This window comes from Lepidochelys kempii, chromosome 2 (genome assembly GCF_965140265.1).
Source record: "Lepidochelys kempii isolate rLepKem1 chromosome 2, rLepKem1.hap2, whole genome shotgun sequence".
Classification (NCBI taxonomy): Eukaryota; Metazoa; Chordata; order Testudines; family Cheloniidae; genus Lepidochelys; species Lepidochelys kempii.
In genome coordinates, this window is record NC_133257.1 from 269,985,876 (window position 1) to 270,013,455 (window position 27,580).

The 27,580-nt window shown below is 50.0% G+C and overlaps 1 protein-coding gene across 6 annotated transcripts in view; it reads right to left on the reverse strand.

The window, feature by feature from the left end:
* LOC140905753 (uncharacterized) overlaps positions 1-27,580 on the reverse strand; it is a 162,776-nt gene that overhangs the window by 104,644 nt on the left and 30,552 nt on the right. For all 6 annotated transcript variants that reach the window (XM_073329167.1, XM_073329168.1, XM_073329165.1 and 3 more), the window contains 2 exons: positions 26,535-26,666; positions 13,689-15,743 (listed from right to left, as the gene is read on the reverse strand). In XM_073329167.1, coding sequence (XP_073185268.1) covers positions 13,689-15,743; positions 26,535-26,631 — 2,152 coding nt within the window. In that variant the 5' untranslated portion in view covers positions 26,632-26,666. The remainder of the gene's footprint in view (positions 1-13,688; positions 15,744-26,534; positions 26,667-27,580) is intronic.

A 27,580-nucleotide genomic window follows, 5' to 3' on the forward strand; every position in this document is an offset into this window, starting at 1 on the left:
AAAAGAAATCTGATGAGGTTCAATAAGGATAAGTGCAGGGTCCTGCACTTAGGATGGAAGAACCCAATGCACAGCTACAGACTAGGGACCGAATGGCTAGGCAGCAGTTCTGTGGAAAAGGACCTAGGGGTGACAGTGGACGAGAAGCTGGATATGAGCCAGCAGTGTGCCCTTGTTGCCAAGAAGGCCAATGGCATTTTGGGATGTATAAGTAGGGGCTTGGCGAGCAGATCGAGGGACGTGATCGTTCCCCTGTATTCGACATTGGTGAGGCCTCATCTGGAGTACTGTGTCCAGTTTTGGGCCCCACACTTCAAGAAGGATGTGGATAAATTGGAGAGAGTCCAGCGAAGGGCAACAAAAATGATTAGGGGTCTGGGACACATGAGTTATGAGGAGAGGCTGAGGGAGCTGGGATTGTTTAGCCTGCAGAAGAGAAGAATGAGGGGGGATTTGATAGCTGCTTTCAGCTACCTGAAAGGGGGTTCCAGAGAGGATGGCTCTAGACTGTTCTCAATGGTAGCAGATGACAGAATGAGGAGTAATGGTCTCAAGTTGCAGTGGGGGAGGTTTAGATTGGATATTAGGAAAAACTTTTTCACTAAGAGGGTGGTGAAACACTGGAATGCGTTACCTAGGGAGGTGGTAGAATCTCCTTCCTTAGAGGTTTTTAAGGTCAGGCTTGACAAAGCCCTGGCTGGGATGATTTAACTGGGAATTGGTCCTGCTTCGAGCAGGGGGTTGGACTAGATGACCTTCTGGGGTTCCTTCCAACCCCGATATTCTATGATTCTATGATTTTATTTTAAGAAATTAACTTCTGGCATGTTCCAAGACCATTCACACTCCCTATGGACAGACTGGATAATTTCTATAACTGTACATATATAAAATCCAGATGGAGGGAGGTGGGATTTTTGTCACCTGTGCTTTGTTGTCAATTCTCTTTTCTTAATCTCCACCCAATCTAAGTCTGAAGAACCTCAAGCCAGGGTGTTCCTTAGAATTTAACAAAGTATCATAGTCTGTTCTAGAGACACTGTCTCTGCTGGAGAGAAGAGGAAACTTCATCTGACATCTGGACTTTGTCTCTGATCCACTTTTCTAGCCAGATCTCAGATAGGCCAAGAACTGCCTGCTGGAGGAAAGAGCCATAATTCTAACCTGAATCTGACAATAATCAACACTTGCTCACTTACCACTGCATCAGGCAAGGAGCACCTTTCTCACCCACCCACCGTTCCCTTTTTCTATCTTCTCTCTGTTCCTTTAGGCTTGAAGCGTCTCTTGTGGGGGCACCCTATTGAAGGGTGCGTGTGCGGGAATTATTTCCCTGGCTCAGATAGAACCATCTCCTCTCTTACTAAATCCTCTCTCCCACATCTGACTTGTCACTAGGGCTTATAAAATGCTTGTAAAGAGCCCCTGCAAGCGTGCGGCGCCTCACCCCTGCAGCGCCTCCTGCTGGTCATTGGGAATTAGCTCTTTTCCAGCATGGACCACTCTCTGCAGACCAGTGATCCGCCACAGCTCTGGCCCCCGTGTCCCTCACCGACCCCGGTGCCCCTTTCTCTGGGGTGCTGCCCCCTGGCAGTACTCCCACACTCTGCCTCTGGGTCTCCCCTTCCTGGGGAACCCCCAACCCACTATCCCCACCTTGCCTCAGTCTGGGCTACTGCCAGTCATCACCAAGCCCCCGCGCCCTGGGGCAGACTGCCGTGTAAAGGCCACTCATCATAAGCAAGGGGGTTCGGACCTGTTGCCTTCCTCTGCCTCCTAGTACCTCTATGGGCCTTGGACCAGACCCTACAGCCTGGGGAGTTGCCAGCCTAGAGCGCCCCCGCTCAACCTGCTCCTTCCCCAGCACGGCACCACCCTCAGTACCCTGTCTGTCTGGCAGGCAGGCAGGCCCTACTCTCTCCCAGCCTTTTTATACAGGCCAGCTGGGGCCTGATTGAGACGTGGCCCAGCTGCGGCTGCTTCCCCAATCAGCCCTCCCCAGCCACAGCCCTCTCCAGGGCTATTTTAGGAGTGGGGTAGCCACCCTGCTATAGCCCCCCCCCCCCACCTTTTTGGCCTTTTGGAATGACTCGTTTGCTCCAGCTAACAGGTATTTTCAAGCCCCTTCCTGGGGGAAGGTGTCCCCTGCTCCCCCTTTCACAGAGCTGCATGTGAACACTGTGCTGTGCTAGCAACATAATCAGCGTGTTTTTTAGGAACAAGCGATAACCGTCTCCAACAAAGTGCAGCTTAACAGAATTCTTGTCTAGAGTGCAGCCTGTGACTTTGGTTGCAGTGGGGAGAGAGGATTATTGTTTAAATATGAAAACAAACAAATAGATTCCCCAGCCGCTCACTCCTCTTCTCTTTTGCTTTATCTGCATTCAGAGCCGGCTCCAGGATTTTTGCAGCCCCAAGCAAAAAACCAAACCAAACCAAACCTCCTGGAAGGCTGCCCCTGGACATGTGCTGCCCCAATCATGTGCTTGGTTTGCTGGTGCCTAGAGCCGGTCCTGTCTGCATTCAAGAGTTTAGGCTTTGCGACTGCTGTCACACACCCAGCAAGTCACAGCTCCCCCATGTCCTCACAGGGCCGTGCTACCCCCGCTGCAGAGGTGTTCACACTGGCAGAAATCAGGGCCTGCAGGAAAGCTAGTCTCCTGGCAACCTAAGGAGCACAGCTGGGCTGTAGTAGGCTGCCTGATGGGCTACCCCACCTGGTTGGCTGGAAGAGGCAGCAGACTGGCTCTTCAGCCCAGCAGCAGTGTGGGAGCGGTTCCTGCTCGTTCCCAGACTTATCCTGCCTTACTTCACTGGGGGCAGCCTAGTCCTGACCCTAGGCCCTGGTATCTGACTGACCAGTAGCCATGACCACCCAGAAGTGACCCGTACGGGGGGCATGTGGGCTCAAGTGCCCCTCCAGCTTACTGCTCAGCCTGTCGAGGGAGAGGGAGAGGGAGAGGGGCTCTCTCCTTCTCCGGCCGTGCCTGGCCCCAGCATGCTCTGCCCCTGTCCCTAGCAGCCAGCCAGGGCAGGGAGCAGAAGGGGTGGGACCAGCCACTTCTCATGCCCAGGGTGACCAGACAGCAAGTGAGAAAAATCAGGATGGGGGTGGGGGGTGATAGGAGCCTATATAAGAGAGAGCCCCAAATATTGGCACTGTCCCTGTAAAATCGGGACATCTGGTCACCCTGCTCACGCAGGACGCTCCATGTCGCTGCTCTGTGCAGCGCGGCAGCTGCCTGAGAGAGCCCGGCGGGAGAGGCTGCGACGGCAGCCCCCCCAACCGGGTCTGGCTGCCTGGGACAGGGGCTGAGCGAGCTGGGCTCCCCCCGGGCATGCTCAGCCCATCCCTGGCAGCCACGCCTGGGCAGGGAGTGGGCCGCCGCAGCAGCCTCTCCCGCCGGGCTCTCTCGGCAGCTGCCGCGCTGCACAGAGCAGCGACATGGAGCGTCCGGCTTCAGCCGAACGAGAAGCGGCTCCGCCCCACTCTCAGCCAGGGATGGGGGCTGAACATGCCCTCCGCCCACCTTGCTCCTGGGCTGATGCTGTCTCCTGCTCCGTCACATGCTGTCTTTACAGGGACTGACACTCGCAGGGCGCGGCAGCAGGGTCACTGTAGCCGCCCCACACCGGAGAGGAAGGGAGGGAAAAAAGATTCCTAGTGAGCTAGAGAGGAAAGACGGCATTGTGAGAGACTGACGATAACCTCTGTCTTCACGAACAAGGTCAGCTCCCAGACTGCTGCGCTGGGCAGCACAGCATGGGGAGTAGGTGGCCAGCCCTCTGTGGAGACAGAGGTGGTTAGGGACTATTTAGAAAAGCTGGACATGCACAAGTCCATGGGGCCGGACGAGTTGCATCCGAGAGTGCTAAAGGAATTGGCGGCTGTGATTGCAGAGCCATTGGCCATTATCTTTGAAAACTCGTGGCGAACGGGGGAAGTCCCAGATGACTGGAAAAAGGCTAATGTAGTGCCCATCTTTAAAAAAGGGAAGAAGGAGGATCCTGGGAACTACAGGCCAGTCAGCCTCACCTCAGTCCCCGGAAAAATCATGGAGCAGGTCCTCAAGGACTCAATCCTGAAGCACTTAGAGGAGAGGAAAGTGATCAGGAACAGTCAGCATGGATTCACCAAGGGAAGGTCATGCCTGATTAATCTAATCGCCTTCTATGATGAGATTACTGGTTCTGTGGATGAAGGAAAAGCAGTGGATGTATTGTTTCTTGACTTGAGCAAAGCTTTTGACACAGTCTCCCACAGTATTCTTGTCAGCAAGTTAAGGAAGTATGGGCTGGATGAATGCACTATAAGGTGGGTAGAAAGCTGGCTAGATTGTCGGGCTCAACGGGTAGTGATCAATGGCTCCATGTCTAGTTGGCAGCCGGTATCAAGTGGAGTACCCCAAGGGTCGGTCCTGGGGCCGCTTTTGTTCAATATCTTCATAAATGATCTGGAGGATGGTGTGGATTGCACTCTCAGCAAATTTGCAGATGATACTAAACTGGGAGGAGTGGTAGATACCCTGGAGGGCAGGGATAGGATACAGAGGGACCTAGACAAATTGGAGGATTGGGCCAAAAGAAATCTGATGAGGTTCAATAAGGGTAAGTGCAGGGTCCTGCACTTAGGACAGAAGAACCCAATGCACACCTACAGACTAGGGACCGAATGGCTCGGCAGCAGTTCTGCGGAAAAGGACCTAGGGGTGACAGTGGACGAGAAGCTGGATATGAGCCAGCAGTGTGCCCTTGTTGCCAAGAAGGCCAATGGCATTTTGGGATGTATAAGTAGGGGCATAGCCAGCAGACCGAGGGATGTGATCATCCCCCTCTATTCGACATTGGTGAGGCCTCATCTGGAGTACTGTGTCCAGTTTTGGGCCCCACACTACAAGAAGGATGTGGATAAATTGGAGAGAGTCCAGCGGAGGGCAACAAAAATGATTAGGGGTCTGGAACACATGACTTATGAGGAGAGTCTGAGGGAACTGGGATTGTTTAGTCTGTGGAAGAGAAGAATGAGGGGGGATTTGATAGCTGCTTTCAACTACCTGAGAGGTGGTTCCAGAGAGGATGGTTCTCGACTATTCTCAGTGGTAGAAGAGGACAGGACAAGGAGTAATGGTCTCAAGTTGCAGTGGGGGAGGTTTAGATTGGATATTAGGAAAAACTTTTTCACTAAGAGGGTGGTGAAACACTGGAATGCGTTACCTAGGGAGGCGGTGGAACCTCCTTCCTTAGAGGTTTTTAAGGTCAGGCTTGACAAAGCCCTGGCTGGGATGATTTAATTGGGGATTGGTCCTGCTCTGAGCAGGGGGTTGGACTAGATGACCTCCTGTGGTCCCTTCCAACCCTGATAGTCTATGATTCTATGATTCTATAACCTGGTATCCAAACATCCTGCATCCATGCCCCCCCATCCCTCCGCCATCCACACAGAAAAGAGTAGATATCTATATTGGGTCATATTCACCAGTATGTTCCCGGCACGGTTCTGCCAATGCCCAGCAGCTGTGAACCTAGGTTACCGGGCAGGTTGAGCTCATGTTTTGGCTGTTTGTGGCATCACTAGAAGGGTGCAGAGCAGCCAGAGCACACTGCTAACACTGGGCCAGACTGTGTACAAACAACCACGTGTGAAACTATGAAAGAATAAGAGATTCTCGGACAATAACCGGAGAGTGACAGGGTGCTTGTTGCAGAGGGCCAGTGTCTCAACTGCAGAGCCTAACATACACTGTTAATGATACAACAGATCCTCGACTCTTTGTCCTGTGGGTGGAGAGCTGCTGACTTTGTATTTCTCCACTAAGGGGTGTGTAGCCAAGTGCAATCCCAGGGTGCTCCCCACATGGCCAGGGGTGGCCCCCCAGGCACCCTGCCTCAATTTCCCTCTGTGTCCCAAAATAATTCACGTACACCCAGAGTCTTTAAAACAATACCACTGAGCTCCCCTTTTCATTTCAGAGATTGCACAGCCCCTGCTCCCACCCCAACGTGGGGCACGTGTGTTCCCAGTCCAGGCCCCCCCAGCTTCTAGACTCTCCCCTCCGGCTCAGGTGTTTCACAGCTCTCCTTGCTGGGGCTGTGTGTTCTGCATTCAGTCCTGGCCTCCCCAGCCTTTGCTCACCCCTCACGTCGAGGATCTCAGCCCTCCCTGGGACTGTGGCTTTAAGTTCTTGCCTCCCCGGCCCATAACTCGCTCCTCAAGTATAGGGGTTGCCCAGTCCTCCTTGCCGAGGCTCTGTGCTGGGTGACTTCTCTCCCCCAGCAGCTGGCTCGGCAGCTCTCTCTGACTGCGCTTGGAGCTAAGCAGGCCATTGCTCTGGTTATAAACTGGCCAGTTCTGCTTTTCTGAGGTTTGTCCCCTGTGCGGTACAGAGACAAAGCCAGAGGTGGTTTTGTCTGGGACCAGACAGGGGATGCCATTGTGAAGATCACACCGCCCCACCCCTGCTGCCATGACCTTACCTGCACAGTGCGGGCGAGGTCACACCGGCTGGGGTGGGGCAGCGAGCTCTTCAAAATGGTGCCCCCATGCGGTGTGATGGTGAGTGCGAGGTCATGCCAGCGGGGGCGGGGTCACCCAGGCGGGGGTGGGCACACACCGTTCCCAGAACTACTGGAATGTCGGGTATTCCCAGAATGTGAGAGGCCCCCCCACTTGGAGCTTCCTTTTGAGTCACCCGCCCCAATCACCTGACCACTCCTTGACCCTTCCCAGTTGTGTCCAATTACCCCAAACACCTGTCTGGGGCAGCTGGGAGAGGGGGAGCTTTGCCCCACCCACTCTACAGGGTTCGTGGTCCCAGGCCTTTGCAGGAACTGTGCTCTGGGTTTTTCTGTACCTTGATCTCCCAGACACAGACTTTTCCCCAGGACCAGCGGCCTCTCTCCCAGGGGCTGCTTCCAGGCCTCCTTCCGCTTTTCCCTGGACACATGGAATGAGTAACTCCGTCCTCTAGCCTTAAAGGGCCAGACCCCCATTACAGGCTGCATTGCTGGAGAGTCTTTGTGGGGCAGGAGAAAGCTGATCCAGTGGTCAGTGCAAATTCCCTTCTCTGGCTTCAGCGTCCTCAATATTGGCTGTTTGTCAAAATCTGAACGTACCTCTAGTAATCCCCCCCCCCACTATTAGCTACGGACTGTTTGACAGCCGCTAGTAACCGATGCCGAGCAAAGGCTTGAGTTGAGACCAAGTATTAGGATCTAGATATTCAGGCCTGTCTGCAAAGGCCTGTACTGTAAGCATTTAGGTGTCTTCTTATCACTTGGCTAGTTCTAGAGGGATAAAAGAAAGAATCAAAATCACTGTCGGCCGGTGCAAGGGCCTTCTCTCACTGTGACAGTCGGAGGCCCTGTGCTTAGGCTAAGGCCTCTGGCTAAGCAGCAGAGGCAGCCATAAGCTGGGAAGCGACCGGTCCCCTCCTCACATCCCAAACTAGTCCCATTGAAATCAGGTGCTATTGGGCTCTTAGGATACAATCCTGTCCTGATAGTGCCTATCGCCTCCAGAGAAAGGGAAGTGCCTAGAAGATGTAAAAGGAAACTTAGTTTGGTAGCCTCCTGTCTGGCAAGAACTCACCTATCAATAGCTGGGATGGGAAATCGTCACTTCTGTATTGTTTTGTCATTATAGTTCCCACTTTGCTATTGTTTGTCTGTATAATCTCTGTCTATTTCTGGGATTGTTTCTGTCTGCTGTGTAATTAATTTTGCTGGGTGTAAACTAATTAAGGTGTGGGATCTAATTGGTTAAATAATCATGTTACAATTGGTTAGTTAAATTTCAGGGAAATGATTGGTTAAGGTATAGCAAAGCAGAACTCAAGTTTTACTATATAGTCCGCAGTCAATCAGGAAGTGGGGGGGGGGGGAATGGGAATCATGTTTGGCTAAAGCGGGAAATGGGAACAGGGACACAGGTAAGGCTCTGTGGGGTCAGAGCTGGGAACGGGGACACTAAGGAAGGAAACTGGACTCATGCTTGCTGGAAATTCACCCCAATAAACATTGGATTGTTTGCACCTTTGGACTTCAGGGATTGCTGCTCTCCATTCATGCGAGAAGGACCAGGGAAGTGAGAGGGTGAAGGAATAAGCCTCCTAAAACCAAGGATTCTGGAACCTTTGTAGAAGTGGTGGGGGTGGGGGGCCCACCAGTGCCAGCCGGGGAGGCTGGGGGTCATGCCCCCCACTTTTTAGAAAGGGTGTAATTTGGGGGATAGGGGAGAATGTTGCCCCCCCCAAACTGCAAGCCTTGGGCAGGAGCAGAGCAGCACCTCCGCTGTGGAGTGCAGGCCCTACCGGTGCCACTTCGCACCTGCCCAAGGCTTGCAGTTTGGGGGGCAACATGGCCCCCCGGGTTCCGGCATGATTGGTTGAGACCCTTTTGGTTTCTATTTCTCTAGCTTTGTGAGGTGTCAGACAAAGTTGCTGCCATGCTGTGGGATACGTCACAAACCTGAAACCCCAGGGGCGTGTCTCTGCACTGAGCATTGTATGTGCAAAGGAGGAGATGGGGTGCTGCTTATGGATGACAGCCTGGCCTCATCTCATCTATCCATCTTACTTGCTTGAAAACTCCTGGCTGCAGTCCCAGGACTCTATGTCCTGCGAAAGGCAAGCTGTTTGCAGGTCTCTGATGTGGAAAGAGCGGAGAAAACGTGTGCTTTGTTTGGGGTGGGTTTCTGGCTCAGGTCTGGAGCCAGGACTTTTGGTTTCTTGATCAGGGGTCAGGGAAAACGATCTTTGCTCCTTTCTGCAGAGGGCGATGCTGTACGAGTGTCTGGCAGAAGCTCTGCCTGGGTGATGCTGTTCCCCTGTTCACACCACAGAACGTGTCGTATAGTCAGCAGAGCTGGAGTGAGCAGATGCAATTTTTATTTGGCGGTGTCCCTCCGTAGAGCAGATTGCCCCCCGCAGAGGTAGCTGCTGTCCCCTTGCCACGGGGCTGGCGGAGGAGGCGTCCCGAAGCTCCTTGTGTCAAAGCACCAGAGAGGTAATAGACAGAGGAGTCCTGCACTGTGGGTTCACCTCTCTTTTATATCACTGATCTGAGCTGAGGTGCTGAGGGGAGAAGGAGCTGGGAGCCCGTTCAGATCCAGAGTGGGGAGCTGTGAGGACCAAGAATGGTTTCTGGCCCCAGCAACAGATGAAGAAAATGGGCACGGGGAGTGGGCCAGATAATGGGGTTTCCCCAGCCTATGGGAATGCTGGGTTCAGGAGTGGTATCTCTTGAGCAGCGGGCAGATTGTGGCTGCCTGCAGCAGCAGAAGCCATGCACCATCCAAGATGATACAGTAATGTTGCAACCAGCTTTAGCTTGGAAAATGTGTTAGGCCTAAAAATTCCCAGATGTGGGCAAATTCAATGGGCTATTCAGTTGTATCAGAGGTTGCATGACAAGATCCTTTGCACTGGAAAAATCTCCAGTGCGGGAGAAGACAGTATGGAGTCCACTCCTGGCAGCACAGCATCCACACCCAGCAGGGAGAAGGACCTGTATCTGGAGCTACGTTTCAGAACAATATATTGCCAAGGTAGAGTGGACTATAAAGAGAAGTGGAGCAAACAACTAAGTGATCCTTCACCAGAGGAGACAAGGAAAACCAGCACCTTGGATTCTGTGAGCATCCTGACAAAAAGCTAGTCAGCCGTTGCTGGGAAAGGAATACTGGAGAGGAAAGTGCCTCGAACAATGTCTGTAGCTTGTTAAGTTAGGTCTTAGCTATTAGAAAGCGTATTATTACTTCTGTTTGTTCATCACCCTTCCTATCTTTACACCTTACACTTGATATCACTTAAATCTATGACTTTTGTTTTACTAAACTTGTTTTACCTTTATTATAAACCAGGTCAGTGCTGTGATTAAAGTGAGTGTTTGTCAAACCCCAGTGAAATTAATGAGCTGCGTGTATTGACTCTTTAAAAGAGCAATGAACTTAATAACTTGTGTGTGTTCCGGGAGAGGACTGGACACTACAGAGAGACAGTTCAGAGGCCCGTCTAGTAAAGGGTGCCTACTATAGGAATAATGGACTGAGTGGATTATTCCGATAGCTCTTCTAACGCTAGCCGCTGAAGATCCTCCACAACGATGTGGGATCAGCAGGAGAGAGAGATGTAACGTCATTGTAGTTTGAACAGTGCTACAATAAATCCCACAAGGATTCACACTCTGAACCCCAAAACTATGAGATCCATATTGAATCTGCAATAATCAGAACTTCTATCAGTTACCTGGGTGGGCACCCTGAAAACTATCGTGATGGAGTCAACGAAAAAAGAAAACACTTATCGTTTAACGAATATTCAATGTAGTACAAAATACAACATATGCGGTGGTCTCTCGTGTCCTTCCAGGACATCAGGTTCAGCAAACCTCAGACCTCTGAAAACCAGGAAATACAGATAAATCCCATGCAACCATAACTCTGCCCCTTGGTGCTGGCAATAGCCATGGGAACGATCTGCCTGCTACTCCTGGTGAAGGAATTTGTTTGTTTTCTGAAATGTCAAATTTTGATTAGCTCTGGCATAAAGCAACACATTTCATTGTAAGATATACCTAACACACAATCTGACAATGGTCTGAAAGCATAAAGTAGGATTTTATTTCATAATTTCTGCTGCTAAAAGACTTTGCATTCCTTACTGCAAGAGAATGACATGTTTACAGTAGGATAGAAACACCTCTGAGCAACTCAGAGAGAAGATGTGAGTAATCATTTTAGCACAATGGTAGGGGCTGATCCTGGGGCAGGGTTCTGCCTTTGCCCCCTCAGACTGTGCAAAGGGCCCATGCTGCGAGTGGAGCAATTGTCCGTGGCTCAGCTGGAAGCCCCCTGATGAGGACCTGGAGACAGTGCAGTGAGCTGCCAGCCTTGTGCCCTGACAGGAAGAGGGGGTGGAGATGCCGGGCGAGAGCCCTGGTTTTACTTTGCCCCTTTCAGACAGTGAGCACCACGGGGGATTCTGGCCAAGACCGGCACAGGGCTCAAAGGGAGGAGCTCCTGGTGCCCATTCTGACCCTGTTCACGGATATAATCCTACAGAACCATACAGCATGAGAACAAGCAGACTGGGCAGTCACTGCAGGACCGTGAGATGGGTCTAGCCTGCTCTGTATGGTACTGACAGGGCCCCGGGCTACCCTGAGTCTCAGGGATGGATGCTCAGCTGGAATCCTCCACCCCAGACCCAGAAGAAAGGGAAGATTTTCTCCCCATTGAAAGAAGCCTGTGGGAAAGTGAAGATCGGGGCCAGATCATCAGCATAATTAAATGCCACCAACCCCCCTTCATAGTCCAGAGAGACCCGGATCCTGCTGGGTTCTCTACTCAAGGACAGGCGGGTGACAGGGGAGGTTTGAGCCCGATAGTCTCTGGCATTGCCCCATTTCTGCACCACCCAGACCCCATTCTCGGGGGTAAAGCCAACCTCTTCCTTCCTCAGCACAGACTGTCTAGCTACCCCCACAGCCCAGTCTCCGGCTACTCCTCCCTCCACCTTCACCTGCCAGGAATGTTTCCCCGAGGTGAAGCCCTCAGAGCCCAGCACACTCAGCAAATAATCAAATCTCTCCGGTTTGTAAGGCAACATCTGGCTCTCGGGGCCCCGGCTCATGGTTCTTCGATCATCAGACAGGACGAGCTCAGGATGTGCCGTGTCTGGATCCAGAGTCACATTCGCTGGGGAGAGACAGAATCAGAGCGTTATCGGCACACATGGGTCAATGACAGAGCGAAAGGATCGGCTGGGCCAGACCTGAGCCTCAGAATCTTCCCCCCTGCACTCACCCACTTCGGAACAATACTGTGTAACATATATGTATGCCAGTCGGTGCTGCTCTTTATACAGCTAACTATCGACACAGAGAGAGAGATAACATGGCAAAAATACTTCACTAACGCAGCATTAAGATGCCTGGTGAGACCTTGCACCCCTCAAGAAAGTCAGTTCAGCAAAACTGAATCTTGTGAATGCCAGGAGATAGCGAGTTTAGGTAAACACCTTTGCAACCTTAACTCTGCCCTCTGGAGCTGGCAATGGCCTCTGGGAATTATCTCCATGCACTGCAGCTGTAATCCCTGTGGTAGGTGTTGCTGTACTGAAGGGTGGAGGAATAAATTGAACCATCTTGGAAGATCTGTGATTGGGATAGGAGGTGATCTGGGCGACTGTGGCCCTCTGCGCGCGTGTGTGTGTGTGTGTCCCCCTCTCTCCCCGGCCCCTGTATGGGCTTTTAAGGCTGCACAGCTCCCCGCCTCACCCTGGGATATCCCCAGCAAGCCAGACTGTCTAAACAGGCCAGGGCCTGCGCTTTGCTTTCTCTCTGAAGACAACGAGCAGTGCATTGCCCACAGCTATATGTTTCCACACAGCTCCTTCTAAGCAACCACGTTTCTTCTTTTAGGTAAAAGCATGACAGAGAATAAATATTAAAACAATAAAGCTCGAAAGCTGACCTGAGATTTCCCCGTCCCCCCAAATCCAATCTACAGCTCTAGAAGCTTTTAGTCCTTCAAACCCCACATCTGGGTATTCTCCGGGGTTAGAAGTTTAGATCCAGAACCAGAGCAATGGCTGGGCAGATCAGCCATATCTTTATCCAACTCTGGCCTTTGATCTTCGCCTTCTGTAACAGGTAATCAACAGAAAAAACCCTCCCCTCAGAGCTTAACTTCAAAAAGCTGGGTTTTTGCATTGACCAGAGGTAAGTAATTTGCATTAACCTCGCCCTAGGGACTCCCCAGAAAATCCACTTAATATTTATTGTCCCAAAAGTCCATACTTGTCTGGCACATTTTCAATACAGCCTTTTGAACCGCCACGTCTTACATCCATCACATCTCCTAACTAGAGAGGTTATACACAATCCTGGCCCACAGCAGTACATACAGTTAGTACAATAAGATCTTTCAGTGATATTGCAGGAAATTGCCCTATCTACAGAGCCCTATCCAGCTACAGTGGAAACTCTCCACCTCCAGAGTCTCTTGGCTCCTCTGTGCTCAGTATGATCCCCTTAGTTCATGAGCAGTACTATCTGTCCAATAATGTTCTGAATGTTGCTCCCCCCAGAGGCCTAGTGGGTGCCGTTCACTCTCTGCGTGTTATCCTCCAGTCAGTGAGACCCTTGTGGCAGGATCAGAGCCAGGGCTTGATCCCCAGGTCTGGGCAAAACCACGGTGGTAGAATATGTCAACCTTTAAAAACTATGGTTTTTTTAGGGAGTTGGGGGGGCGGGAGGGAGAGGAGATTGTATCCCAGGAACCCCTTGGTCAAATGATCTCAGATTTGGATCACTGACCCTAGCCAGTGCCCCCTGAGGCATATCAAATTTCAAGGCAATCCATGTAACCATGACAATTTTAGAGCACTTAGAAGAATGAAGCTTTTCACAGAAAGCTAGTTGGTACCTTAACTTGACCAGACCTGGCAGCTCAGTATCATTTGTACAGTCCCCAGCAGATCCCGGTGGTTGGGTTGGGCCCTGTATGCATTACTCCAGTTCAGATATTAAATTGCAAGAAATAGTTTGATTCTGAAGTCACGCCTACATTATACACTTGGGACATCTCAATTTTTCTTCCAAAGATAAATATAGTTTTACCTGAATGAACTACTCCAGAGTCCTGTGTTTGGGGTGGAAAGAAATATGCAAATATATTTAAATGTTACCTTTCTTTAGGGTTGAGATGCAAGTCTCTTCGCTTGGGTCACTCACAGCCCCATCCGCACACACAGCCGAAACCCGGACTCTGTAGGGTGTCTCAGGACTCAGTCCATCAATGCTATAGAACTCGGTTCTCTTTTCTGTCCTTCGTTCCAGCCATTTGTCTTTCCCCTCCTGACTTGTATCTCCTGCCTCTACTTTATATTCCACCTTATACTGCCTTATTCTGACTCCATCTCCAATGACACTTGGACTCTCCCAGGTGAGGGCGATGGCAGATGAATCTACAATAACTGTTACGGGCTTCCCAGGCGGGCTGGTAGGAGGGAGAGTCTTCACAGGATTACTCACATCGCTGCTCTCGCTGAGCCCTGGTTTGCTCACTGCAGCGTATCGGAACTGGTACTCAGTGTTTGCACGTAGCCCTGTTACTGTGAATGTCTCTTGCGTGTTATTTACATTCACAGCCGTCCAGTTCTCCTGTCCTACAATTCTGTACTCTGCCCGATAGCCGGATATCTCAGCCCTTCCATAGGCTGCTGGGTTAAACTTGAGCTGCACACGGTCATGTTTGATTCCATCAATCAGGGGAGGAAGAGGCTTTGATGGAGCCTCAAAGTTGGTGCTGATCAGCTCTCCCTCCTCATACAGGTAAATGGAAGTGCCTGGATTGTCCTTGTCTGGAACAGAGGACACAATGAACCGAATCTTCCCGTTAGATTTGTTGACATTGACAAAACGTGAAAGGGACTTTGCAGATTTTCGAGCTTTTCTATTAATTTCTTGTTCCTCAAACCACATTTTGGATTTTGGTTTCTCAGCAACAGAACTGGCTGCTGCAGGATCATGAGTTTCCTTTATATACTGGGTCTGAAGCCACTGTTTTAAAACTGATAAATATGGCTCCTCTTCATGCAGTGAGGTGAATGTAAAGGAGACGATAAAGTCAAGCTCAGGGTCGAGTACTATTTCATCTAGTTCACTCTGAGAGGACACCACTTTTACATTGCTTAGGATCCTAAGGTAGGAATTCACATAATTCATCTCTTTTTCCTTTGTATCCAGAAATTCACTGAGGCTCTGGGTATTGAACGGTGACTGGTTTTTACATGACAAAATATCCACCAGGCCCCCTTCCTCTTTTCCACCTCCACGGATTAATGGTAAGAGTCCTGCTAGCTGTTTCTGGAAAGTCTGTCTGTGTTGCTTACACAGATCTCTGAATTGCTGTATTTTCAGCTTGATTTCGGGGAAGCTTGTGGCGATCGGATTCTTCACCATGTCATTGCATCGCATGTTTACTTCTGCCAGTTCCTCCAGAGCAGTCTGAGCATCAGAAATCAGTGTTAAGCTGATCTCACGCACCAGCCGAGCAGCTCTGGAATCCAGCTTGGTCAGCGGGTACAGCCAGACTCTCACTGGTACGGCCTTCTCCCCCTGGGCACCCAGCAGCTTGGGGAGGGTGGAATATGTTTGCATGGCATCTTGGAAATTAGTTGGATTTCTCTCAAGAGCAAAATCACCATGGAACCTGCAGTTAAATTTTGCAGCATTTAATTTTTCACTTTCATCCATTTTGACAGCTCCTTCCCCTTCTATGGAAAACATGGGTATCTTTTTAATTGCAATCTGGAGCTTTCCCTCTATCTCACGTACATTCTCAGAAGAAGAAACTTCCCGATCAAACACGAAGAAAGCCTGAGCCCCGTACAGCACAGCCGTGACCACATGGGTGGCGGTGCCTTGGTCAAATACAGCAGGATAAGAAACATTCTCTGGTCCTAAATGGTTCATAGTTAGTTGCTCAAAGTTTGTTGTGGCAGAGTACTGGAGAGTAATTCGGGCCTGTTGTTTGGATTTTTTGGTGTCATTTAAGTATTTGGCAGATCCACTTACTTCAACCAGCCCCCCCAGGAAACTGGCCTTCAGCGAGGCTGTGACATTGAGGGCATTGGCCTTCTCTTCAATGGTGTCGGATGCGATGATCTCAAATTCAGTCTTGGGTTGTGGTTTTGTGTTTACATCCTTGCGAAGCTGTTCCAGGCCCCACAGTGTGATCCCTGGAATAGTAGAGACAGACACATGGTAACGTAACTGATAGATGCACAGGACACAGAGTGTATCCATCCTTTAATTGTGTCTCATTTCTGAGATTGAAAAATAACGAGTGAAGGACATCAAGTAAACTGACCTGGTAACATACAAACGTGCCAAGTCAAGGCTGAACTACACGACTAACATACTTCCCTTGCCCCCGGCTTCTTACAGGACTTTGGAAGATGTGATCTTTTCTGTTTTTTTTCATATATCCCTCTCCAGAATGACTGAGTTCACTCCCCCCTCAGGAGTACACTGTCCCAGGAAGCAAGTGCTATATTTATGATTGAAATGTCACTTCTATTAGAAAAGGAGGACTTGTGGCACCTTAGAGACTAACCAATTTATTTGAGCATAAGCTTTCATGAGCTACAGGGATGCATCCGATGAAGTGAGCTGTAGCTCACGAAAGCTCATGCTCAAATAAATTGGTTAGTCTCTAAGGTGCCACAAGTCCTCCTTTTCTTTTTGCGGATACAGACTAACACGGCTGCTACTCTGACTTCTATTAGAAATGATCTGATCAATTGGATAATTGGTCTGAAATCAACAAGATAAAATTCAATAAAGACAAGTGCAAAGTACTACACTTAGGAAGGAAAAATCAAATGCACCGTTACAAAATGGGGAATAACTGGCTAGGCAGTAGTACTGCGGAAAAGGACCTGGGGATTATAGCGGATCACAAATTGAATATGAGACAACCATGGGATGCAGTTGTGCAAAAGGCTAATATAATTCTGGGGTGGGAGGTAGTTGTCCTGCTCTTCTCAGCACTGGAAAGGCCTGAGTTGGAGTACTGTGTCCAGTTTGGGGCGCCACACTGCAAGAAAAATCTGGACAAACTAGAAGGGTGAGGGGAGAGCAACAAAACTGATAAAGGGTTTAGAAAACCTGCCCTATAGAAGATAGATTAGAAACAGTGGGTATGTTTAGTCTTAAGAGAAGAAGACTGAGAGCAGAGCTGATAACGGTTTTCAAATCTGTTAAGGGCTGTTGACAGTGAGGACAGTGATCAATTGTTCTCCATGTCCGCTGAAGGGAGGCCAAAAAGTAATTGGCTTTATCTGCAGCAAGGGAGGTTTAAGTTAGATATTAGGAAAACTTTCTAATTGTAAGGATAATTAAGCACTGGAATAGACTTCCAAGGGAGGTTGTGGAATCCCCATCTGTGATAAATAAAGTGGGGGTAGCTCCCTTTGATGGACACCCAGCCAATCAGTTAGCTGTAAAATCCCTCTTGATAGCTGTTCTTTACTTGCTTTACCTGTAAAGGGTTAAAAGTCCCCCAGGTAAAGAAAAAAAAAGTGGGCACCTGACCAAAAGAGCCAATGGGAAGGCTAGAACTTTTTAAAATTGGGAAAGTTTGCCTTTGTCTGTTGTTCTCTGGGCTGGAGGGACAGAGCAGCCATGTTGTAAGCAGCTAAGCCAGGTATGATTATAAGCAGTGATGAGCTGCCAAAATCTTAACAACCTGTTCCCTGAGGGATGTGCCTCAGTATGTATTTTTTGTACCAACAGGGTTACCATAGGTGTGTATTTTCCTGGGAGGAATTTTTAAATTTTAAAAATTCCTCCCGGATGGCGATTTAAGAACAAAAAGGCCTGACCTGTCTGGGAAAATAGGGATGTATGTTAACCCTGCCGAAAGTTCTTTTTTTAAAAAGATGGGCCTGACCTAGAAATTACCTCCGTTTCACAGGTGTGGGTCCCCGCCATGCCCTGGGCATGTGCTAGGGTGACCAGATGTCCCAATTTTATAGGGACAGTCCTGGTTTTGGGGTCTTTTTTTTATATAGGCTCCTATTACCCCCCAACCCCTGTCCTGATTTTTCACACTTGCTGTCTGGTCACCCTAGGGTGTGCACAAGTGTGGGTCCCAGCTGCTCCCTTCCCCACTTATTGAAGCAGGTGTGCAGGGTTACTGCCCTGGGAACTGCAGGGCACCAGTGGACACGGGGACAGCTGCAGACAGGGGCATGGGGCAGGGCTAGCTGGAGGCAGGGGGGTCAGGCTGGCTGCGGGCAGGGCAGGGGCAGCAGAGCTGGCTGGAGACAGGAGGGTGCAGGGTTGTCTGGAGGCAAGGGGGTGCGGGGCTGGCTGTGGGCAGGGCAGATGGTGCGGAGCTGGCTGGAGACAGGAGGGTGCAGGGTTGGCTGGAGGCAAGGGGGTGTGGGGCTGGCTGGAGACAGGGACAGGCTGCGGGCAGGACAGGGGGTGCAGGTAGCAGGGCCTGGCTGCGGGCAGGGCAGGGGGTGTGGGGGTGGCTGGAGACAGGGGCTGGCTGCAGGCAGGGCAGGGGGTGCGTGCGGCAGGGGTTGGCTGGATACAGGGCAGAGGGTGCGGCAGGGGCTGGCTGCAGGCAGGGCAGGGGGTGTGGGGGTGGCTGGAGACGGGCTGGCTGTGGGCAGAGGGTACGGCAGAGCTGGCTGGAGACAGGGGCTGGCTGCAGGCAGGGCAGGGGGTGCGTGCAGCAGAGGTTGGCTGGATACAGGGCAGAGGGTGCGGCAGGGGCTGGCTGTGGGCAGGGGGTGCGGCAGGGACTGGCTGGGGACAGGGGCTGGCTGCGGGCAGGGAAGGGGGTGTGGGGGTGGCTGGAGGCAGGGCGGGGCTGGCTGCAGAAAGGGCAGGGGGTGCAGGGGTGGCTGGAGACGGGCTGGCTGTGAGCAGGGCAGGGGCTGGCTGCAGGCAGGGGGTGGCTGCAGGCAGGCACAGGCTGTGGGCAGGGCAGGGGGTGCAGGTGGCAGGGGCTGGCTGCGGGCAGGGCAAGGGGTGTGGGGGTGGCTGGAGACGGGCTGGCTGCAGGCAGGGGGTACGGCAGGGACTGACTGGAGGTAGGGGCTGGCTGCAGGCAGGATAGGGGGGTGCAGGGACTGACTGGACACAGGGGCTGGCTGCGGGCAGGGCAGAGGGTGCAGGGGTGGCTGGAGACGGGCTGGCTGCGGGCAGGGCAGGGGGTGCGTGCGGCAGAGGTTGGCTGGAAACAGGGCAGAGGGTGCGGCAGGGGCTGGCTGCGGGCAGGGCAAGGGGTGTGGGGGTGGCTGGAGACAGGGGCTGGCTGCAGGCAGGGGGTACGGCAGGGACTGACTGGAGGTAGGGGCTGGCTGCAGGCAGGGTAGGGGGGTGCAGGGACTGACTGGAGACAGGGGCTGGCTGCGGGCAGGGCAGAGGGTGCAGGGGTGGCTGGAGACGGGCTGGCTGCGGGCAGAGGGTGCAGGGGGTGCGTGCGGCGGGGCTGGCTGCGGGCAGGGTGGTGGGGGCTCACGGGGAGCAGCCCGAGCAGCAGGACGCAGCCCCGGCCCAGCAGAGCAGCCGGGGACCCCCCAGGCAGCAGCGGGAGCCCCAGGGCCGGGGGGGCAGCCCACGTCGCTCCCGCAGCGCAGCGCCCCCGGTGGCCAGAGGAGGAATCACATCACTTCCCGGCCGGAGCCCAGCAAAGCCTCAGCGCCCCCTGCAGGGAAGTGGGTTAACAGCCGGTTCTAAAACTGGTTCAAAATTTAACACCCAGTTCGCGCGAACCGGCGCGAATTCAGCTCACCCCAGATTATAAGTCATCGGATCATGCCTAGAACGACTTATCTGAACTCCAATGTGTAAACAGATCAGAGTGTTTAGCCAGATGCGATTAGGGTTATTTACTTTATTTCTTATTGGCTTGTGGACTCCTCTGTCATAACCCCAGATGCTTTTGTTTGCTTGTAACCTTTAAGCTAAACCCACAAGAAAGCTATTTTGGGTGCTTGATTTTTGGAATTGCTCTTTTAAAATCTAGCAGAAGCCTAAATTCCAGATGAATTTTCTTTTTTTTTATTTTTAATAAAATTTCCTTTTTTAAGAACAGAATTGGAGTTTTGGTGTGCTAAGAGGTTTATGCATGTTGTTTGATTAGCTGGTAGCCACAGCTAATTTCCTTTGTTTTCTTTCTCAGCTGTTCCCAGACTGTTTCTCAGCTGGGGTGAAAGGGCTTGAGGGCACCCCATAGGGAGGAATTCCCAAGTGTTCCTTCCTAGGTTGAAAGGGGTTGGGTGTTTTTTGCATTTGGTTGGTGGCAGCATTTACCAAGCCAAGGTCAGAGAGAAGCTGTAACCTTGGGAGTTTAAAACAAGCCTGGAGTGGCCAGTATTAATTTTTAAAATCCTTGCGTGCCCCACTCTGCACTCGGAGTGACAGAGTTGGGATTCAGCCTTGAGAAACTAAATGAATTCTTTGCATCGGTCTGCACTGTTGAGGATGTGAGGGAGATTCCCAAACCTCAGCCATTCTTTTTAGGTGACAGATCTGAAGAACTGTCCCAAATTGAGGTGTCATTAGAGGAGGTTTTGGAACAAATTGATAAACTAAACAGTAATAAATCTCCAGGACCTGATGGTATTCACCCAAGAGTTCTGAAGGAACTCAAATGTGAAATTGCAGGACTACTAACTGTAGTCTGTAACCTATCATTTAAATCAGCTTCTGTACCAAATGACTGGAGGAGAGCTAATGTGATGCCAGTTTTTAAAAAGGGCTCCAGAGGTGACCCTGGTAACTACAGGCCAATAAATGTCACTTCAGTACTGGGCAAATTGGGTGAAACTATCGTAAAGAACAAAATTGTCAGACGCATAGATGAACATAATTTGTTGGGAAATAGCTAACATGGTTTTTGTAAAGAGAAATCATGCCTCACCAATCTACTAGAATTCTCTGAGGGGGTCAACAAGCATGTGGACAGGGGGATCCAGTGGATATAGTGTACTTAGATTTTCAGAAAGCCTTTGACAAGGTCCCTTACCAAAGGCTCTTAAGCAAAATAAGCAGTTATGGGATAAGAGGGAAGGTTCTCTCATGGACTGGTAACTGGTTAAAAGATAGGAAACAAAGGGTAGGAATAAATGGTCAGTTTTCCAAATGGAGAGAGGTAAATAGTGGTGTCCCCCAGGGATCTGTACTGGGCCCAGTCCTATTTAACATATTCATAAACAATCTGAAAAAAGGGGTAAACAGTGTGGTGGCAAAATTTGCAGATGATACAAAACTACTCAAGATAGTTAAGTCCCAGGCAGACTGCGAAGAGCTACAAAAGGATCTCTCAAAACTGGGTGACTGGGCAACAAAATGGCAGATGAAATTTCATGTTGATAAATGCAAAATAATGCACATTGGAAAACATAATCCCAACTGTTCAGGAAGGACAGGCAGGGCAGAAAAGGTGGGGAGTAGCACTGTATGTAAGGGAGCAGTATGACTGCTCAGAGCTCCGGTACGAAACTGCAGAAAAACCTGAGTGTCTCTGGATTAAGTTTAGAAGTGTGTGCAACAAGAGTGATGTAGTGGTGGGAGTCTGCTATAGACCACCGGACCAGGGGGATGAGGTAGATGAGGCTTTCTTCCGGCAGCTCACGGAAGCTACTAGATCGCATGCCCTGATTCTCATGGGTGACTTTAATTTTCCTGATATCTGCTGGGAGAGCAATACAGCGGTGCATAGACAATCCAGGAAGTTTTTGGAAAGCGTAGGGGACAATTTCCTGGCGCAAGTGCTAGAGGAGCCAACTAGGGGAGGCGCTTTTCTTGACCTGCTGCTCACAAACCAGGTAGAATTAGTGGGGGAAGCAAAAGTGGATGGGAATCTGGGAGGCAGTGACCATGAGTTGGTTGAGTTCAGGATCCTGACGCAGGGAAGAAAGGTAAGCAGCAGGATACGGACCCTGGACTTCAGGAAAGCAGACTTCGACTCCCTCAGGGAACGGATGGCCAGGATCCCCTGGGGGACTTACTTGAAGGGGAAAGGAGTCCAGGAGAGCTGGCTGTATTTCAAGGAATCCCTGTTGAGGTTACAGGGACAAACCATCCCAATGAGTCGAAAGAATAGTAAATATGGCAGGCGACCAGCTTGGCTTAATGGTGAAATCCTAGCGGATCTTAAACATAAAAAAGAAGCTTACAAGAAGTGGAAGGTTGGACATATGACCAGGGAAGAGTATAAAAATATTGCTCGGGCATGTAGGAATGATATCAGGAGGGCCAAATCGCACCTGGAGCTGCAGCTAGCCAGAGATGTCAAGAGTAACAAGAAGGGTTTCTTCAGGTATGTTGGCAACAAGAAGAAAGCCAAGGAAAGTGTGGGCCCCTTACTGAATAAGGGAGGCAACCTAGTGAGAGAGGATGTGGAAAAAGCTAATGTACTCAATACTTTTTTTGCCTCTGTCTTCACGAACAAGGTCAGCTCCCAGACTGCTGCGCTGGGCATCACAAAATGGGGAAGAGATGGCCAGCCCTCTGTGGAGATAGAGGTGGTTAGGGACTATTTAGAAAAGCTGGACGTGCACAAGTCCATGGGGCCGGACGAGTTGCATCCGAGAGTGCTGAAGGAATTGGCGGCTGTGATTGCAGAGCCATTGGCCATTATCTTTGAAAACTCGTGGCGAACCGGGGAAGTCCCAGATGACTGGAAAAAGGCTAATGTAGTGCCAATCTTTAAAAAAGGGAAGAAGGAGGATCCTGGGAACTACAGGCCAGTCAGCCTCACCTCAGTCCCTGGAAAAATCATGGAGCTGGTCCTCAAAGAATCAATCCTGAAGCACTTGCATGAGAGGAAAGTGATCAGGAACAGCCAGCATGGATCCACCAAGGGAAGGTCATGCCTGACTAATCTAATCGCCTTTTATGATGAGATTACTGGTTCTGTGGATGAAGGGAAAGCAGTGGATGTATTGTTTCTTGACTTTAGCAAAGCTTTTGACACGGTCTCCCACAGTATTCTTGTCAGCAAGTTAAGGAAGTATGGGCTGGATGAATGCACTATAAGGTGGGCAGAAAGCTGGCTAGATTGTCGGGCTCAACGGGTAGTGATCAATGGGTCCATGTCTAGTTGGCAGCCGGTATCAAGTGGAGTGCCCCAGGGGTCGGTCCTGGGGCCGGTTTTGTTCAATATCTTCATAAATGATCTGGAGGATGGTGTGAATTGCACTCTCAGCAAATTTGCGGATGATACTAAACTGGGAGGAGTGGTAGATACGCTGGAGGGGAGGGATAGGATACAGAGGGACCTAGACAAATTGGAGGATTGAGCCAAAAGAAATCTGATGAGGTTCAATAAGGATAAGTGCAGGGTCCTGCACTTAGGATGGAAGAACCCAATGCACAGCTACAGACTAGGGACCGAATGGCTAGGCAGCAGTTCTGCGGAAAAGGACCTAGGGGTGACAGTGGACGAGAAGCTGGATATGAGTCAGCAGTGTGCCCTTGTTGCCAAGAAGGCCAATGGCATTTTGGGATGTATAAGTAGGGGCATAGCGAGCAGATCGAGGGACGTGATCGTTCCCCTCTATTCGACATTGGTGAGGCCTCATCTGGAGTACTGTGTCCAGTTTTGGGCCCCACACTACAAGAAGGATGTGGATAAATTGGAGAGAGTCCAGCGAAGGGCATCAAAAATGATTAGGGGTCTGGAACGCATGACTTATGAGGAGAGGCTGAGGGAGCTGGGATTGTTTAGCCTGCAGAAGAGAAGAATGAGGGGGGATTTGATAGCTGCTTTCAACTACCTGAAAGGGGGTTCCAAAGAGGATGGCTCTAGACTGTTTTCAATGGTAGCAGATGACAGAACGAGGAGTAATGGTCTCAAGTTGCAGTGGGGGAGGTTTAGATTGGATATTGGGAAAAACTTTTTCACTAAGAGGGTGGTGAAACACTGGAATGCGTTACCAAGGGAGGTGGTAGAATCTCCTTCCTTAGAGGTTTTTAAGGTCAGGCTTGACAAAGCCCTGGCTGGGATGATTTAACTGGGAATTGGTCCTGCTTCGAGCAGGGGGTTGGACTAGATGACCTTCTGGGGTCCCTTCCAACCCTGATATTCTATGATTCTATGATTCTCTATGTATGAAATTAAGGGGTCTAAATTAGCTGTTACCACTCAAGAAAGAGATCTCGGAGTCAGTATGGATGTTGGATCATATTAAAGAAGTTCTGTATTAAAATCACAAATGAGTTTGATTCCCCAGAGTTTCAATTCCAGGGTATTACTAATTAAGAGGTCTCTTGGTTTTTGGTGCTGTTTCTCTCCCTCTCTGTGTGAAACCTGCAAGCTGCTAACTGTGTTAGTACATTCTAAGACAGAGTCTGTTCTCAAAGCAGTTCACAGAGAGAGAGACTCAAAGCAATACTCTAACAACAGAAACAGCACCCAGAGACTCCCCGCCCTTTTGTTGTATTAACCATTGTGATTAAAATAGAGATAGAGGATGTATGTGGATGGATGCTTGGTGTGGATAATAACTGAATGATCAGGGAGGTGCCAGCCTAAGAATCCAGTGTCCATCGGCTGAAGAAGGCGTCAAGTGGAAATAACCAGAGGACCCCCCGGAGGGCAGACTGGAATCCACCCAACAGCCTCAAGGATGGGAGAACCAAAGAACAAGATAACATCTTGGAGCCGTCAGGAATGTGCTATCTGCTGATTGATTCAGCAACAGCATGATGAAGCAATTCCCATAGACTGGCATAGGAAGAAATTCCTATAAAAATAGACTCTAAAAAGTGAGAATTTTGGGGTCTGATTCTGAAAACCAACTTCCAGGAGCATCAGATGAGCATCTGACAAGGCCCTGCTCCCTCCTCATGTCCAGGCCACCTGGCCAGTGACTTGGCATGAGCAACTCTAAGGCTGGTAACTATGATAACAACCTTGCAGAACCTGTGGGTGTGGGTGTGTGTTTGTATGAATGAATGTGTGACTAAATATGAGATTGAATGGAATGTTATAGCTATAACTAACTGCTTACTATGATTCTTTCTGTATTCACAATAAATGTGGTATTTTGCCTTTTTCCCTTTAATAAGATCCTGCTGGTTTTTATTTTATTGGTACAACATGGATAGTTCTCTGAAAACATCCACTTAATGTGCAGCGGCAGTCAAAAAAGCTAACAGAATGCTGGGAAGAATTAAGAAAGGGATAGATAATAAGCCACAAAATATCCTATTGCCTCTATATAAATCTATGGTTCGCCCACACCTTGAATACTGCGTGCAGATGTGGTCACCCTATCTCAAAAAGATATATTGGAATTGGAAAAGGTTCAGAAAAGGGCAACAAAAATGATTAGGGGTATAGAATGGCTTCTGTATGAGAGAGATTAATAAGACTGGGACTTTTCAGCTTGGAAAAGAGGCAACTAAGGGGGAATATGACAGAGGTCTAAAAAATCATGAGTGGTATAGATAAAGTAAATAAAGAAGTGTTATTTACTCCTTCTCATAATACAAGAACAAGGGGTCATCAAATGAAATTAATAGGTAGCAGGTTTAAAACAAACACAAGAAAGTATTTTTTCACGCAGCGCATTGTCAACCTCTGGAACTCCTTGCCAGAGGGTGTTGTGAAGGCCAATCCTATGATGGGGTTCAAAAGGGAGCTAGATAGATTCATGGAAGATAGGTCCATCAGTGACTATTAGCCAGGATGTGCAGAAAATGGTGTCCCTAGCCTCTGTTTGCCAGAAGTTGCGATTGGGTGACAGAGGATGGATCACTTGATGATAACCTGTCTGTTCATTCCCTTTGGGGGACCTGCCGTTGGCCACTGTCAGAGGACAGGATACTGGGCTTGATGGACCTTTGGTCTGACCCAGTAGGGCCGGTCTTATGTTCTTGATACCATCATTGTAGGTTTTAAAGAACAGGTTAGACGAATACCTCTCAGAGATGGCCCTGGTGCACTTATTCCTGCCTCAATGCAGGTAGCTGGACTAGGTGTCCCCTTAAGGGCCCTTCCAGCCCTAAATTTCTATGATTCAGTGATGTCTGGTGGGGTGAGTTCCTCATGCTAATTATGTTGCTTTAAAATGTATTTCCTTTATCGAGTTTAAACTAGTTGTATTTTAATTTTGAGTGTCCCCTTGTTATCTTTCTATGAGAGAGTAAATAGGTACTTCCTATTTACCTTCTCTAGCCCTTTCCTATTTACCTTCTCTAGCCCATTCATTCTTCTGTATCCCTGTTTCACCTCCAGCTTATTCTTGTCTCTATATGAAATATTTTGTTTTGTCTTTTCCTGTGAAATTCTCCCCAGGTTTCTAGTCATTTTTATCATCATTGTCCAAACTGCCTCGATTTCTGTGATACCCTCTTTGTGATGGGACGGCCAGCACGGAGCACACATTCCAGGGGAGCGTGGCCCGTTGATTTATATAATGCCATTGGAATAGGTCTGGTGGCATTTTCCATGCTGTTCCTCGGGCACCCGAGCACCCTGTTCACGGCTTGGCCTGCCACTGGACACAGAGTGGGTGTTTTCACTGAGCTGTCCACAGCGATGCCAGGCCTTTTCCGGGAGCGGGGGACAGTTCATATGGGTCACAGTGATGCGTGTGAATAGCTGAAGTGTTTCCTTCTAATGGGTCCCCTCATGCCCCGAAGATCTGTGTGTAGAGAGGACCCTTCTCACCAGGACCTCACCTGTCCCATGTGGAAATGGGGGGATGAGCCAGCTCGGGGGCACTGTCCCCCTTTCCTAGGCCGACTGCCATGCGGGTGGGGCTGCAGAGATATCGCAGTGGCAGGGGAGTGGATGGAAAGTTTCTCCTTTCTCCTAGTGCAGCCAGTGCTGTAAGGAGGGTCAGCAGGACAGTACCCGGGCAGGTTTGGATGCCCTTTGTTTTTTCCCCAACTCAAATCCCAAACCCAAATGTTCCTAAAAGAAACAGGTGCCAAATGCTTCTTTTTTCTGAAACGCTAAGTTGGGCCCCGGGCTCCCCCCGGGTGACAATTACCTGGGATGAGGGAGTCACTGCGGCAGTCGTACAGCATCCCCAGCTGGAAAGGGCGGCCCAGAGCCGGCATCGCAATGGTGTCATCTGATCCGGCCATTGTTCCACACCCAGATGCTCTCTCCTCTGTCTGACCTGCAAGAAAGAACTGGGGTTACACTTAAGTTTCTGGGGAGCAGATTTAGAATCGAGTCACTGGCTTCAGTCTTCAGAGCTTTTTCTGAACATTGCCCTGGAAAGGAAATTTCTGAGAGTGAGCCGGTATCATCTCAGTAACACTTGCACAGGTGCAACATATTTGGGCCTCAGCACCTGCTTCTGGATGTTGGGGTCAACTCATGAATATGCAATTTGTAATAAGACGTTAACATGAAATGTTGGGTTAGAAATTGAATAGTAAAACTGAACCAAAGGCCTTGAGTTTTCAACCTGGCCGAAGTAACCTCTCTCTGAACTTTCTCCTAGCCAGAAAACCGAGTCCTGTGCCTACAAAACCGTGCCTTGAGTCTGTCTGTTATTCGGTCTTTTGGAAAAGACAGAGCTGTGAAAGAAAGACGGATCTTCTAGTCTCCACAGGGGACAGGAGAGGAAGAAAGTCACTCACAGATTTACCTCTCCCTTTTCTCGCCTCAGATTATGAATTCTCAGTTTTACATTTCAAAAGAATTGTTCCTTTTAGCAAGAATGGGAAATAATTATAATTTGATGCAATTTATGTCCTGATAGGGGGCTAAGCTGCAGCCCAGGAAGCCATAAATTCCTGCTGCCCAATGGCTAAGACAACACTGGCAACAGCTCTTACTGAACACAAGCCAGAGCTTCCCTCTAAATAAAACCATACACCTTGCAGGCAGTGATGAGCTGCCAAAATCTTAACAACGGGTTCCCTCCTCACCCCACGAGGGGGTTGTTGCCCACCCCCGCCTCCCGGGACTCCTGCCCCGTCCAACCCCCCCACACGTTCCTTGACGCCCCGCCCCCCAGGACCCCTGCCCCATCCATCCCCCTCCCTCGTTCCCTGACTGCCCCTAGAACCGGGCAGGAGGGTC